Source organism: Cydia splendana, chromosome 10 (genome assembly GCF_910591565.1).
Source record: "Cydia splendana chromosome 10, ilCydSple1.2, whole genome shotgun sequence".
Lineage (NCBI taxonomy): Eukaryota > Metazoa > Arthropoda > Insecta > Lepidoptera > Tortricidae > Cydia > Cydia splendana.
In genome coordinates this window covers 14109987-14124995 of record NC_085969.1, presented here as the reverse complement: position 1 = coordinate 14124995, position 15009 = coordinate 14109987, and the positions used below count along the sequence as shown (strand labels likewise).

The 15009-nt window shown below is 37.9% G+C and overlaps 2 protein-coding genes across 2 annotated transcripts; both read right to left on the bottom strand.

The window, feature by feature from the left end:
* Positions 1-3290: 3290 nt before the first annotated feature.
* LOC134794356 (protein farnesyltransferase/geranylgeranyltransferase type-1 subunit alpha) lies at positions 3291-7970 on the bottom strand. The gene is made up of 5 exons (XM_063766154.1): positions 7592-7970; positions 6913-7036; positions 5379-5469; positions 4843-4982; positions 3291-3819 (listed from the first exon to the last, which is right to left on the bottom strand). Exons 1-5 carry the CDS (start codon positions 7722-7724, stop codon positions 3300-3302), a joined length of 1008 nt encoding a protein of 335 aa, XP_063622224.1. The 5' UTR covers positions 7725-7970; the 3' UTR covers positions 3291-3299.
* A 3143-nt stretch (positions 7971-11113) lies between these two features.
* Positions 11114-13102, bottom strand: LOC134794592 (pupal cuticle protein C1B-like). The gene is made up of 4 exons (XM_063766399.1): positions 12973-13102; positions 12248-12403; positions 11648-11899; positions 11114-11361 (listed from the first exon to the last, which is right to left on the bottom strand). The coding sequence occupies exons 1-4, from the start codon at positions 12982-12984 to the stop codon at positions 11260-11262; spliced, it is 522 nt and encodes a 173-aa protein (XP_063622469.1). The 5' UTR covers positions 12985-13102; the 3' UTR covers positions 11114-11259.
* Between the last annotated feature and the right edge of the window lie 1907 nt (positions 13103-15009).

Genomic DNA, 15009 nt, shown 5'->3' with positions numbered 1-15009 from the left:
TGTAATGACGTTTCAGCGTTCAGCGAGTGTAAACAATAAATAAAAACCAATAAATTCAAATCCTCTTCGTGCATATTATTTCAAGGTAATTCGTTCAGGTACCTACGATGTGACCAAGTAACGCAAAGGCACATTGCTATTGCAATAAACTAAATACATACCTATATAAAAAGAGCACAACAAACCTATAATGTCAGAACACAGCCTACCATGTCAGGTAAGATCACAAGGTAACAGTTTAAATAGCTAATGGTAGAGTCGGTCCACGCTAAGTTATCATGCCAAGTGCTATGTCGAATGTCGAGTACCTATGGAGGTTTTCTTTTAGGGATATGCATGCGTTTTTGCTGTTAAGTTTGTGAAAAAATTGCGTTGTCAGAATCTAGGCCACCAATAAACTTTACCTAGGTCTAGGTAGGCCACCAATAAACATAAATAGTGGCAAACTTGAAAAATACCTACCCAAGTACCTACGACGACGCGGAAGGTGGATCGCGGGATCGCGTATCTATGGCAATTTCAATGGCCGCAATCTATGATCATTGCTATTTCTATGATAGTCTCATTGCAGCCGAATACCTTCCTGCTCTAGTTTAACTATATACCTACCTGTAAAAGTACCTACGTGAGCCTTAAAAAAGTAAAAGGGACGACCGTTTCTCCATAGAACCGTAGTCTCCATTTTCCTCTCTGGATATTGACATTATGGAAAAAAATAACCTTTAGGTAGGTAGTTAGGTATTGTTTTTAGCTATGGACGTTAAACTTTTTTTAGATTTTTTGATTAGGTATTACCAGGCGTGGCTCACTCCGCGATTTCGTCGCTTTGCTACAGGTAGCTAAAAGTACATCCGTTCCACACCCATTTTGGTGGCTAGCCATAAGCCGCGCGTGGCGCTGTCGCCACCTAGCGGCCATATCTGTCCTGATCGTAACAGACGATTTTTGTTAGAGAGTGAGTCTTCTGTACCTAGTACTATTATTTATTCTGTGGTATTACAGAATTAGTAACAAAAAAATCCATACAAATTTTTAAATGATCATAAATCTTAATCACAAACTTGAAAAAAAAAGCAAAGGGACATTTGTGTGAAGAGGTGATTTCGCGCGTCCGTCCACTTTCGTCTGCACTCACTGCTCTTTAATTGTAATTTCAGCCTTTCTGCGACTGCCGAGGCTGCGAATGTTCAAACTGTCCAAACGTTTTGACTTCAACACAAGAATTCGGTTCGAGTTCCTACGTCTGCGATCACGGCACGAGGCCTAAGTGCGCCTGTAACACTCTTAAACAGAAACAAAGTAACACTCTTAAACAGAAACAAAGTAACACTCTTAAACAGAAAAACAGTAACACTCTTGAACCGAAAGGGACAACCGCTAAAAGCATTCCTGACTGCTGTTTCGAGCCTGAGCCAATACCAGACCCTGAGCGCACACAGAGCATAATGAAATTGCTGAAATCTGATAAGGACTGCTTTTGCAAGGTATAATTTTCGACTAGTGTCCGCGGTCCGCCCATAGATCAAAAATAATATTTAATTTTGATTTGTCAATATACCTGCTCAAAATACAAATGGAAGACTTTTTAGAGCAATTCTTGTATTGTATATGTTACTGTAAAAGCCCGAAGTACGGCAAAACCTAGGTCTTACCGGTAAATCCTAGTTTTTACCGATGCCGATCGGTAAAAGCCCGAAATATTAATTCTTACTAGTTTACTTCGGGCTTTTACCAACACCGATATGGTAAATCCACGGCGACCGGTAAAGTTTGAATCATGCACTGATTCTTGAGATTATTAGATGATAATTTTTAAGAAAAAAAAACCGACTTCTATGGGGCCCGATGAAAGATTATGGTAGATGGTGCACTATGTAGAAAAGGAGGTAAAACCACCCACTTTTCTAGTAGCATTTCGTTTCTGTAAGGCTCGCAGTTCTAACCTAACCTAACCCACTGTTGTTCGGTTCTGTAAGGATCGCAGTTCAAACCTAACCTAACCCACTTAACGGCGCATGCGGTGCGGTGTACGGGGGTTTGAGCGGGAGGGGTTGAGAATCAGTGCATGATTCAAACTTTACCGGCCGCCGTGGTAAGACCTAGGATTTACCATATCAGTGTTGGTAAAAGCCCGAAGTAAACTAGTAAGATTTAACATTTCGGGCTTTTACCGATCGGCATCGGTAAAACCTAGGTTTTACCGGTAAATCCTAGGTTTTGCCGTACTTCGGGCTTTTACAGTGACATATATATATTTATTTTATATTTCGGGGATCTCGGAAACAGCTCTAACGATTTCGATGAAATTTGCTGTATGGGGTTTTTCGGGGACGAAAAATTGATCAAGCTAGGTCTTATCTCTGGGAAAACGCGCTTTATTAAGTTTTTGTATGTTATCCGAGCAAAGCTCGGTCTCCCAGATAATAAATGTTTAATTTCGCTTCTTCTATTGACAAAATTGGTTTGCCAAACAAGCTATAGTGTTAATAAGGTCGATCTCTATACAATTTACATTTTTTAAGGTGGTCACCCGCGCCCTTCGCGCCGACGTGCACCGCTACCTCGGAATGCAGGACGTGGACCGACATCAAGACCCCTAAAATATTGATTCCAACTGTCCACAGACCTGCCGCCGAGACGCTTAGATCCTTAGCCAATAAACTGTGTAATAAAACTAATGAATAACTACAAGTGTGTTTTTATATTCTTAGAATGACTCTATTGGTTCCGCTCGAAAGATCAAAATTTAAACTAACTACATTGTCGGCAGTTTTAAAACATTGTTTTTGCTGCCATCAAAATATTAAAATGCCATGTAGATTAAAAGCTTATTTAGATTTCATTTTATTGAACATAGATAGAGTATATGAAAAACAAGATGCAATAAAAGGAAAATACAAACGTATATATATCTCTTCGATGAAATATAAGAGTACAATTACACCGTAACAGATTTAAAATTAAATTGCTTTTAGTTAGCACTTTGCTTTTATCAATTTTAAGTATTTTTTACGGCTAGTATGAACATAAACATGTGCATCGTGGTATTTAGATTGTTCTATCAAATTATAATACAATTGTAAAACAAATTAAATTACGCAAAGAATAAATTCGATATTTTCACTTTCTTTCCGGTGGTTGAAAGGATGCGAGTTAGGTTTGGTAAACTGAGGTACAGGGTTCAATTCCTACGATTCTAAGCTAGAGAAACTTTATAAATATTTTTGTACCTCAATCATATCATCATATCAATATGGTTTTGAAGGATATTTCACATAAATCATGTTTTGTAAAGTAAATTAAATTGTTCGCTCAACTTTATCACCATCTTCATTTTTAGCAGCTAACTCATCCTTGGCTTTCCTAAACTTCTCAGACATATAGTTCCAATATTTGCCTCTAATTTTATCATACTTCGTCGCTAGATCCTCGCACAGTGCTACACCTCTAGTAGGGTTATGTAAGCAACCTATTTCATCCTTCTTAATAGCCTCGTCACAAATATCTAGAATAAAAGCGAGAAGGAACGGCGAACGGCACTTATTTTTATACAATTCCTCGCAGAACCCAGTCACTACGCAATTTCCACTAAGCCCCCTTTTATCATGTAGCAATAGACCTCTTAAATAGTTCCAAGCGCTCTCGTTATTTTTGACATATTTGATTTTTTCCATAGTGTAGCATATTTCTTTTTGCACGTTCATGTCAGACCAGCCGAGGTGGTTATTCATGATGAAGTATCGTTGGTTCCAGGCTGAGTTGTTGCGTACGTCTTGGGTGATGAGGTTGTCTACGAAATCCATTTCGCGGTCGTACAGTCTGGAATGGTAGAACATTTTATAAGACTTTTTCAATAGAAGAAAATTGGCAGAATCTCGATTTGCGATTACTAAAAGAGATGTTTCGATTGTGTTGTGTGTGTCTCTTATCACAACAGTAAAAACCGGCCAAGTGCGATTCGGACTCGCGCACGAAGGATTCCGTACCATTACGCAAAAAACGGCAAAAAAAAACACGTTTGTTGTACGGGAGCCCCGCTTAAATATTTATTTTATTCTGTTTTTAATATTTGTTGTTAAAGCGGCAACAGAAATACATCATATATGAAAACTGCCTAGCTATCACGGTTAATGAGATACAGCCTGGTGACAGACGGACAGCGAAGTCTTAGTAATAGGGTCCCGTTTTTACCCTTTGGGTATGGAACCCTAAAAACTAGTAAGTAAATACTACTTAGTTGGATTAGTTTGGACACCAAGAAAGCCCTTTCATGCCCACAGCACCAAGACCATTTATTCGCTGTCAATGCATCCGCTTTGTTTTTAAGTACTTAAAGTTAATTTTGGCCTTATTGCAGCGATCAAATTGGCGTGTGAGTAAAATATTTGTACATTGCTTGTGGCGTTTGGGGGATCGACATAAAGTGCTTTTTTGCTTAAGGTGTGCGCAAGTAATTTTGCATACAAGTCATGACAAATGTTTTTGTATTTATTGGCGCAAATGAATGACCACGCAGGACCAATTTGAAAGAAATAATATGAAAAAATCCCCTAAATTCTCTAAGAAGGTGCAGAAACTATAACATCCAACTTTTTTAACATTTTGTCCACCACCCACCGTCATAGATAACCTTTACCTGTAGGTAAAGCTTAAACTAGAGTCTGTGAGGAAAGAGAAGAGTCGTGACGCTCGTTCCATGACTCTTCTCTTTTCGAACAAACTCTACACATTAATTCCAATAAGGTTTACTATGTACATACTGCAAGTGGTATAAAATATAAGTATATTTTAAACTTAACCCCACATCTACATATGTAGATGTGGGGTTTAGTCAAAACATACCCAAAGGTCTTAATAGCCCATTGCCTGTGTTGCCAGGCGTGGTAGTTCTTGGGGTCCTGTATTAAGGCGTCGCTCGTCAGGGCCAGCTCCTGCGATGGGTCTTGCAGCCATTCCACTAGAACTTTCCGGTGATGCCACACCTGAAAAGTTATATTTGTTGTTGTAATTTTATAAAACATTGACAAAACATACATTTGAATGTGTCAAAAACAGAACAAATCATTTAGACCTAGGTATTTAACTTTAGTTAAAACTAGCGACCCGCCCCAGCTTAGCATCCTGGGTACATGGGGCATGGGGCTTAACAAGTTATACACTTAAACCGGGCGGGGGACTTTGTATTAAAAGATGTAGTGGTTGACTTACCTATAGAATTTGTATTTAAAATTAATTTTAAATAAATGTTTTTCACATTCTTAATAAAATACTTGTTTTTGTAAATGCAGTATTAAGAAGTAAATACTCCTCGTTTGATAACATGAAGGTTAAAGCTTAGAAATACTTAAAGGGATTAAATTTATTTAAAAATTACTCACTTGATAATTCTTGGGTGAATTTGTGATAACAGATTCAACATACTCTAGCTCAGGTCTTAAATCTGTCCCCAAAGCTTTTAGCAAGTCTCTCCTAAAACATTAAAATACAGATTTTTAAACATCATAATAAATCAACGGAAGACTGAAAGAAAGGTAGGCTACAGAAATAAAGATAGGATTGTGATTTGTATGAATCCTGAAATGTAAAGCTTCCGTCACACAGGCGCGTTTTCCGGGCGGGGCGTGAGCGCGGCGTGAGCGTTTTATATGTAAAAGCGGCGCGCCCCGCTCACGCCCGCAAAACACGCCTATGTGACGGAGCCTTAAAATCCAAGCATTCAGAAGTAGTGATGTACCGACTATTGATTTGGCCGACTAGCCGACTAATCGGCGCTCGAATGGCCGATTAGTCAGCCGACTAGTCGGCTAGTCGGCCAGATCATTAGTTTCGTATAAGTTCAGGTGAAAAACAATAGTTTTGCTCCTTTGGTTGCGGTATTCATCATATTAGCTTGGCTAAAAGGTGTTCTTTACACGTTCAAAGACCTATCACAAGAATCCTCGTTCAATTTCTGTCTTTTATTTTGCGATACTGAGCAGACCGTCAGTAGGTACAGTTTGTAGGAGGTATTTCCAAGGCTCTATTTCCCATACATAGTCGCCAGTTAAGAACCTATCCCCTGTGGTCAGCGTCTTTACGAGCAACGTGCCCTGTCTGTCTCTAAATTTTGCAATAATATAAATAGTTCCCCATAAAAAACAGTATAGTAATAAAATTATTTAACTATCAAACTTGCCCATGAAATTACACGAGAATCAGTTGAGATCGACCTGTAGAGGAAAACACCAGCCCACCAACATACGATAACGATCAAACGGTCAATTATATGAAAAAAAGTTTTCGTATGCACCCTAAATAGGTATTTTAGTAAAATAGACATAAAACATATGGTAAATATTGACTGTTGATTTCTTTTTCTTCTGTTATTCTTTCACTAATTAAGTGCCGACTAATCGGCCATTTTTGCCGACTAGTCGCCGACTACAAATGTGGCCGGATAGTCGGCTTTCCCGACTAGTCGGTACATCCCTATTCAGAAGCTTTAGATGGCCACTTATAGATATGTGCTAGCCTTTTACACAGGGAGACAACTTCTTTCCTAAAGACCTTTTCAAATAAAAAATTACCCATGAGGCAGACATGTTCACCTAGAGTGTCCAAAACACAATAAAAATCAGATAAAAAAAAAGTTGCTTCTATAGACACATTTAAGCAAAACAAACTCTTTTTCTTGCTTTTTTTATTAAACTTATCGGCTGATACCCTTTTTAGGGTTTAACCTTGTAGCCACAAAGACAGTTTTACCTTGTAAACATAAATTTGCTTAAAGATGGCAAGGACCTATACCAGGATTACCTGACAGGCCAACAAAAAAGCTTTGGTGCAGGTTGATTCAGGCTGTTGTATTCATATGGTTAATTGTTATTCAAGAATTTGTCTCATCAAAAAACTTTTGCAAACAAAATACAATACCGGTATTGCCACACAGTGTAGTTTGCTGGGTTAAGTTCAACTGCATCTTTTGTCAGTTTCAAGGCCCGTTCAGACTTCTCGTTGCTCTGCAGTACTGCCCTGAAGTACCCGTATACATCTTCAACTGAAAGTTATCAGTAAAAAGGTAACTACGTTGATCTAAATTGTGATCTAAAAAATTGAGTTACCTTCATTACAAGGACATAGATAAAGTAGAATATTTGTGTTCACTATCTATACTATACATATAGATATACATATAATATTCAACATCAGTTGGTTGAGCTAATCATGGACAATGTTAGAGTTAAAATAATTTATAAAAAACTATACTAAAGGTGCTCTTAAAAAGACAAATTGCAAAAAATATTCAAATGAGCTAAATTTCAATGATGGGGTGTGTATTAAACCTCAGATCTCTTTGAGAACTCACACTGTATGATAAAATAAGCCCCCCCAGCAACCCAATAGCAGAACAATATATAAGCACAATAGGATAATGTGCAAGTGTGCACACAGTTATAAAAGCAATTTATTTAAACATAATCAATAAAAAATTAAAATGTTACACTTTGTACCACCTTGTAACCTACTAACATAAAAATAGATCATAACTGATTACTATTTTATAGCTCTGTAGTGAATGTAATTACGATTGAAGTGTAATCATGATACATACATTTTTCGGAATGAGCAATGACCACAACAGGCCTTGGCCCATCATTTTCAGGAACCGGCGTCACGTCTTTCCACTCAGGGCGGTCCCGATAAGGCACCCAGGTAGCGTCACCATCATACTCATTATCAGACATGTTCACTGAACGCTATGTGAACGACTAATACTCCGTTGTTGTACAGTAAACCAACACTCTTATCAATAAAATGTACGACGTGATCAAACAGTAGTACGCTCAACGGGTCTTTCAATTTAAGTCACCGGTTTATCTTTATTTATATGTGGATTTTAACACAGGTAATTTTATTTGAACAGGGATTTGCAATGCAAGTGGAAGTTGAAGTTTTACGGCCTATCGAACGAGCAACCTCTACTCTCATTGACACATTTAATTTGACAGTCAATGACGTACAGGGCCCAGTTTTATAAAGTTACAAGTTACAGGTTACAAGAATACAGGCTACAGGCACCTGTAATGCACTGTGAACGGCTACAGGTGTTTTATAAATACACATAGATAATTACAGTTGTAAAGAACCACGGTCAATCTCGATTACATGTGAAATCTACAGGTGTGAAGGACATCACTATTTAAAAAAAAACGTCTATCATAGATACTCTGGGCTCTACTAAATGCTGTGTTATTATTTGCTGTAAAATATTAATTATTGGAAAAATGCCCAGAAATTAAGGAAAAATCGAGTGGTTGAGAGCGGTGTTCGATGCCAAGGATATACTTTTCGGCCCGTTTTCAGATTCAGATTAAGTTAGATTTCATGAAATATTTACCTAATAAGTAAATAAATACTGTTTCACATTACATTATAAAATGTATCGTTTCGGTAGCGGCTCAAAGATAAGTGTGTATCGAAAATTATGAATAGTACACTTTACCATAATGTGAATGCACTATACTTAAATAAAGAGACGAATGCTAATAAATCAACGACAAATATCGGCACCAATCCCTTTCCGTTTCCTAGTAGATAAAATAAAACGATATCATCAATAAAATCAATATCAAACATATTGTCACTTTATTTCCTATTTACTATATACTTCAGATACGTTAACAAAAACTGATAAGGTCAGTGCATGGAAAAGTATGCATGCCCTGGCAAAATCGTTGGCGTTGGTGCCTAACAATAAAGAGTAAAGTTTAAAATCGCTCAGAAAACGAATAATTTTAATTAAAAATTAAGAATTACAGGGCCCAGTTTTATAAAGTTACAAGTTACAAGTTTACAGGCGTTTACTGGCAACACTTGCTCCGTTTTTTACAATTTGCGTTTTATAAAAATACTGTGTTACAATTTTACAGGTTACAGGTACAAGTGCCTGTAGCTCGACCATAGACGAAAATATGGGAGTTTAATAGTTTTAAACTCATAATCGAACAAGCGTTTTATAAAAATATTGTAAATTACAAGTGTAGATTGGTACACTTGTAACAAAAACTGACATACGTCTTGAGTCCTGTAATTCTTAATTTTTAATTAAAATTATTCGTTTTCTGAGCGATTTTAAACTTTACTCTTTATTGTTAGGCACCAACGCCAACGATTTTGCCAGGGCATGCATACTTTTCCATGCACTGACCTTATCAGTTTTTGTTAACGTATCTGAAGTATATAGTAAATAGGAAATAAAGTGACAATATGTTTGATATTGATTTTATTGATGATATCGTTTTATTTGATCTACTAGGAAACGGAAAGGGATTGGTGCCGATATTTGTCGTTGATTTATTAGCATTCGTCTCTTTATTTAAGTATAGTGCATTCACATTATGGTAAAGTGTACTATTCATAATTTTCGATACACACTTATCTTTGAGCCGCTACCGAAACGATACATTTTATAATGTAATGTGAAACAGTATTTATTTACTTATTAGGTAAATATTTCATGAAATCTAACTTAATCTGAATCTGAAAACGGGCCGTTAAGTATATCCTTGGCATCGAACACCGCTCTCAACCACTCGATTTTTCCTTAATTTCTGGGCATTTTTCCAATAATTAATATTTTACAGCAAATAATAACACAGCATTTAGTAGAGCCCAGAGTATCTATGATAGACGTTTTTTTTTAAATAGTGATGTCCTTCACACCTGTAGATTTCACATGTAATCGAGATTGACCGTGGTTCTTTACAACTGTAATTATCTATGTGTATTTATAAAACACCTGTAGCCGTTCACAGTGCATTACAGGTGCCTGTAGCCTGTATTCTTGTAACCTGTAACTTGTAACTTTATAAAACTGGGCCCAGGACTCAAGACGTATGTCAGTTTTTGTTACAAGTGTACCAATCTACACTTGTAATTTACAATATTTTTATAAAACGCTTGTTCGATTATGAGTTTAAAACTATTAAACTCCCATATTTTCGTCTATGGTCGAGCTACAGGCACTTGTACCTGTAACCTGTAAAATTGTAACACAGTATTTTTATAAAACGCAAATTGTAAAAAACGGAGCAAGTGTTGCCAGTAAACGCCTGTAAACTTGTAACTTGTAACTTTATAAAACTGGGCCCTGTACAGCCTGGCAAAAAAGAGTAGAAATTAAAAAGTGGCAGCACTGTAGTGTCGTCCCTTTCAAATCAATATATATAAGAGAACGGGACGACATTACAGTGTTGCCACTTTTTAATTTCTACTCTTTTTTGCCAGGCTGTACGTGACGTATGAATTATACTGGGTCAAGCAGATCTTGTCAGTAGAAAAAGGCGGCAAATTTGAAAAATGTAGGCGCGAAAAGATATCGTCCCATAGAAAATTTGAATTTCGCGCCTTTTTCTACTGACAAGATTTGCTTGACCATCTATAGTGTATAACTGGATCAGTCATGAGGGAAGGGGGGAAAATGAGCGAAAGGGATAGTCTTATGTATTTTTCAATAGGAGTAGCAGCGAAAGCGCTATTATTGTTTGTCCTTGTCACAGTCTCGCATTTTTTTTATTCCCCACCGTAAATGTAGTATAGATTATGGTGGGCAACAAATAAATTCGACCAATCATAGTGTCGCATTGCGTATGTTATTTTGTCCCTCACGGAGGCATGCGTATAGTGCATCTATAGGATCCTACCATCTATGACGTGACGTGACAAGTCGTTCGGGCACATTCAGATACCACGAAAATACACGAAATGAAAACCCAGATCCTGCAGTTTTTTAATAGAATAAAAAGGACGAGGTTTAATTTAGTTATTCATTGTTTCATTCAGTTTTCGATAGTTGCATAATGACTAAAATTATCATGACTTCGCTACCAGATCAAGGCCAGAGAGGATGCAATGGCACACCGGGCACACGGTAGCTACCTACCTACACTGGAAAATAAAATTGGCGGCAAATTAAAATCTAGGTGTGCTTATGTGGTGCTTTCGCTTGCTTGCGGTGCACCTAGATTCTGAAAAAGGAATGGGTACCTACCCGTAATCAGTAGTCACCCTTCCATCCCTCCATTTTACATATGATTATAATGATAGCAATGTGTTTAAAAAATAAAAACAATAATATATTTCAATAATTAATGTATTCAATAATAAGTTACTCTGTTACAACTATCAGGTAATAAATTAAGAGGAATCTTTGAGCTCACTTATATCAAATTTTTACAGTAATCACTAATCATCATTTGAACATAATTTACAGAGCGTGGTCTACCATGCGTAAGTCAGGCCAAGTCCGTTGCTGTAGGTCATGTGAGAGACAGCGGGAGCCGCGGAATATGCTACGCCGAGAAGTCCACCTGCTGTTGCCACCTGAAACACATATTAATTTCATACCTATAATAAGTGATGAATGACAGGTTTTTGAATACAAGCTTAAACACATTCGCGAGTTTAATTATAACTTTGTACTGCGAACATCAAAAATCGATATTTCGTTATCTGCCTATTCGGGTAGCCAGAGTTCATGGGTGCTAGACTATGAAACCCAAAGCGAAACCGAAACCGCTGTAGTCACTGGTGCTGAGCCTTGAATTGAATGGCCCGCGTCACCAGGGTATGGGCGTTAGACTGTATTAACCTACTACTTTAAACTCACTTTAGCAACAGGAGCAGTATATGGAGACACACCAACATGGGACACCAGTGGCGCAGCTACGGCTCCATGATACGCCGTGGTCACAGGTATGCCATGAATGGCCGGCGTGGCCAGACCTTGGTACGCGGGTAAACCATGGTACGCCGACGCCAAGCCGAGTCCGCCGACCGCTAATCCAGGGTTGCTGACACGCACATCGGATTTGCGCACGCTTGAGAATGGTGTGTCGATTGCCTTTGAATATGTTGATATCTGGAATATGGATTAGGTAGGTACTTATACAAGTAGCTGATCATCAATTAATCACTATGTAGGTACATCCAAGTTCACCCACCAACTCAAATAAAAGGACCCAAATTCTCATATAGAATCCTCCACCTGAAATGATGACTCACAATATCACAAGTTATCTATCTGAGTTATCTCAGTAGGTACCTATCTATTTTGACTGGTCCGGTGTTTGGCGAAAAGTGAACAAAAGGTCAACACTGTAAGAGTACCTAGCCGTTGTAGGCGACAGATGGTAAATACATAGGTAGAACATTGATTGGTATTGATATCAATGATGACTATATAATAATTATTTCAGTAGGTACTTACCTGCCCAAGGTTAAAAGGCGACCTCAGTATATTCGACTGGTGCGTGGCGATGGCAGGTTGAGCCGGATAGTTGTTATAAGGGTAGCCGCCGTAGGCGACAGGAGCAAGGATGCCTGCAGCCTGGCAGACTGAGGCCACACATGCGAAGATAACGATCTGAAAGGAAACCGTTTAGTAGGTACTAGCCTGATGTGCGAGAATATGTAGGCAAATTAGAATAGTTTTGCATCTAAATGTTGTTTTGGGGTCTTATATGCCATTACCGGCTTATCAAATATTTTAAAGGCAAATTCGGCTTATTCCAATACCTAACGACAATAACAGCTCGTGACATAGCGACAACGACAAGATCACATTTGGAAGTGAAAATTGTAGTCACAGAGCACTACCCTTTAAAGAAAATTGAATCTTGGGCAGGTAACGATTAGGTAAACTATGTTTAGCTAATATGACTAAACCAAATTAACATTTGAAATTACTTAGGTAAATAATGACGTATTTTTTGTGCTGGATGCCTTTTTCGGAATTAAGTACGTTAAAATTTTGTCTGATTGATGTAATCAATTGTTTTATTTAGGTACAATCACCAGCTATAATATCTTACACAATGAAGGCGGCAAAAATATCTGACATGATCTTATTTGTAGTGCAATAAGAGCGCGTCACATATTTTTGCGGCCTTCGTTGCGTAACATATTGGTGCAGGTGACTGTACTCATACTCACTTTGAAAGACATATTTCTCGACGTCGGACCCTTGTAAGCTCGGGTACGAATATGTAGCGCCTTTGGGTCCACTATGGCTTTTATACTTCGGCAATGACAACACACACTGTGCAAAGGGCCATGTGTGATAATGATAACGCCCATGTAACTGACTATAGGTACTTCTGAACTAGGGCGTGGTAAGACTTATTGTCCGGTTCACGGTAGCCAGCTTTAGAGGAGTGACACATTTAAAATTCACATAAGTATAGGTACCTACCTACTACCTACTAATATTATAAGTGCGAAAGCCTACTTAACTTTGTCTTTGTTATATTTTCACTTTTCACGGTTAAACTAACGAAAACGAATTTTTTAATTAGGCATGCGAAGGAAGTTGAAACCTGGGGATGGACAATAAGTAGGTAGGTAATACATTAAGTAGGTATATTCAGTAGGTATATAATAATATTCAGAAATTCAATTTTTATTTTGTTGTAGGTAGATCATTTGGTAACTTGGATGATTTACTAAATCAATTTCCTGGCCTTTGCAATAAAATAATAATGTACCTAGGCTTAAGTAAGTACCTACTAATAATAAAATAAGCAGCTGCACTCATACAGTACACACGGCATGCCAGTAGGTAACGCAACCCACATACCTGAATCGAAGTCGGATATTATAGATCAACTGACATTATTAATATATCATACAAACCTAATTGCTTACAAATTACAAAAAATTACACAGCAATGTATTTAAGAGACATTTACACGGTCAATTAATGGTGAGATAAATTAGCGTTCCAGATTTTATATGAGACAATTAAGTGTTGGGCCTATTTATGCATGCACTTATGCACTCATTTGCATGTTTAGTAGACATGAAAATAGCCTATGCAAAATAGGACCAGACCACATCACTCTTTTTGCGATTGGCAAGCGGATTTGAGTAGATAATATATGTCAGGTTAAGGTAAGGATTGTTTTCTTTGAGGTCGTAAAATAGGAATCATTAATTCGGGTGAGTTAGTGAGTAAAGTTCTAAAAACCCGCACGATAGCAGAGGATCTCTGCCGCGTTAATCGAAATGTCGTTATCTGCTTCTCTATTGCTCGAATGAGCAAGAGTGATAGAGAGGCGGGTAGTAAAATTTCGATTTTCGTGGTGCTCAGACATATATCTGTTATCCCGGAGTCGAATTAGGGTTGCCAGATGGTCGGGATTTGGCGGGATTCTCCCGATTTTTAGCATGTGTTCCCGATTCCCGACAAAGTGAAAATTGTCCCGAAAAACAGCTTCACCAATAATTTCATTTAATTTCAAGTTCCGAACTGTCGTCGAGCGAGCGAGCGAACCACGTCGAGCGTAGTGCCAATAATGTAAAATATCGTTGTTTTTAATACAATTACTTTAATTTGAATCCTTTTTTTTCCCCGCCTTATGTCCCTAAATCCCGAAAAATTGATATATTTTCCCGATAATAGCGCCTTTCGATCTGGCAACCCTAAGTCGAATTCGCGTCTTTTTGTCATCATATTCCCATCCCCACTTTTTGCCAAGCTACGGGAGTTTATAATCCTAAGAATTGGCATAGGCACTACTTGTTACAATATCGACTACCTGAGCCTAACCCAATACTCCCAAGGGAAGACAACTAGGTATAACCTCGCAAATTATCTACTATACTTACCTACCTACCTAACGACGAGATATAAAGTTATAATGGACATTTAGCACTCCCCAGGGCCTAGCTGAGATGGCAATCGTTGATGGAAAACGCAAATCGAAACTTAAACAATAAATAGAAAGTCACGTGACTTTTCGTAGCATCTGCCATCCCATCCGGATACATTTTTCGTTTGGAGTTTGTATTGTACCTACCTACAAAGGTACGGTTGTTATTTTGGCTAGCCCCCAGGTATGGTTATAAATCATAAAAAGATTTTTGATGTCTCGAGCTAATAAAATCAACGTCGAATTGTGCCCCTGACTGAGTATCCGTCATCCGTTAAAAAGTAGAGCAAGATCGCCTAGTTTTTGTAGTCAAGTCTGT

What these genes read in the sequence shown, in the direction of transcription:
- LOC134794356 (XM_063766154.1), bottom strand. Translation starts at nt 7,724, where the DNA reads ATGTCTGATAATGAGTATGATGGTGACGCTACCTGGGTGCCTTATCGG. An exon ending in ATTCACCCAAGAATTATCAA is followed by an intron (nt 4,983 to 5,378) that starts GTGAGTAATTTT and finishes ATAACTTTTCAG; the next exon opens with GTGTGGCATCACCGGAAAGT. An exon ending in TGGGCTATTAAGACCTTTGG is followed by an intron (nt 3,820 to 4,842) that starts GTATGTTTTGAC and finishes CTACCATTCCAG; the next exon opens with ACTGTACGACCGCGAAATGG.
- LOC134794592 (XM_063766399.1), bottom strand. An exon ending in CGCCTTTTAACCTTGGGCAG is followed by an intron (nt 11,900 to 12,247) that starts GTAAGTACCTAC and finishes TCCATATTCCAG; the next exon opens with ATATCAACATATTCAAAGGC. An exon ending in ATACTGCTCCTGTTGCTAAA is followed by an intron (nt 11,362 to 11,647) that starts GTGAGTTTAAAG and finishes TATGTGTTTCAG; the next exon opens with GTGGCAACAGCAGGTGGACT.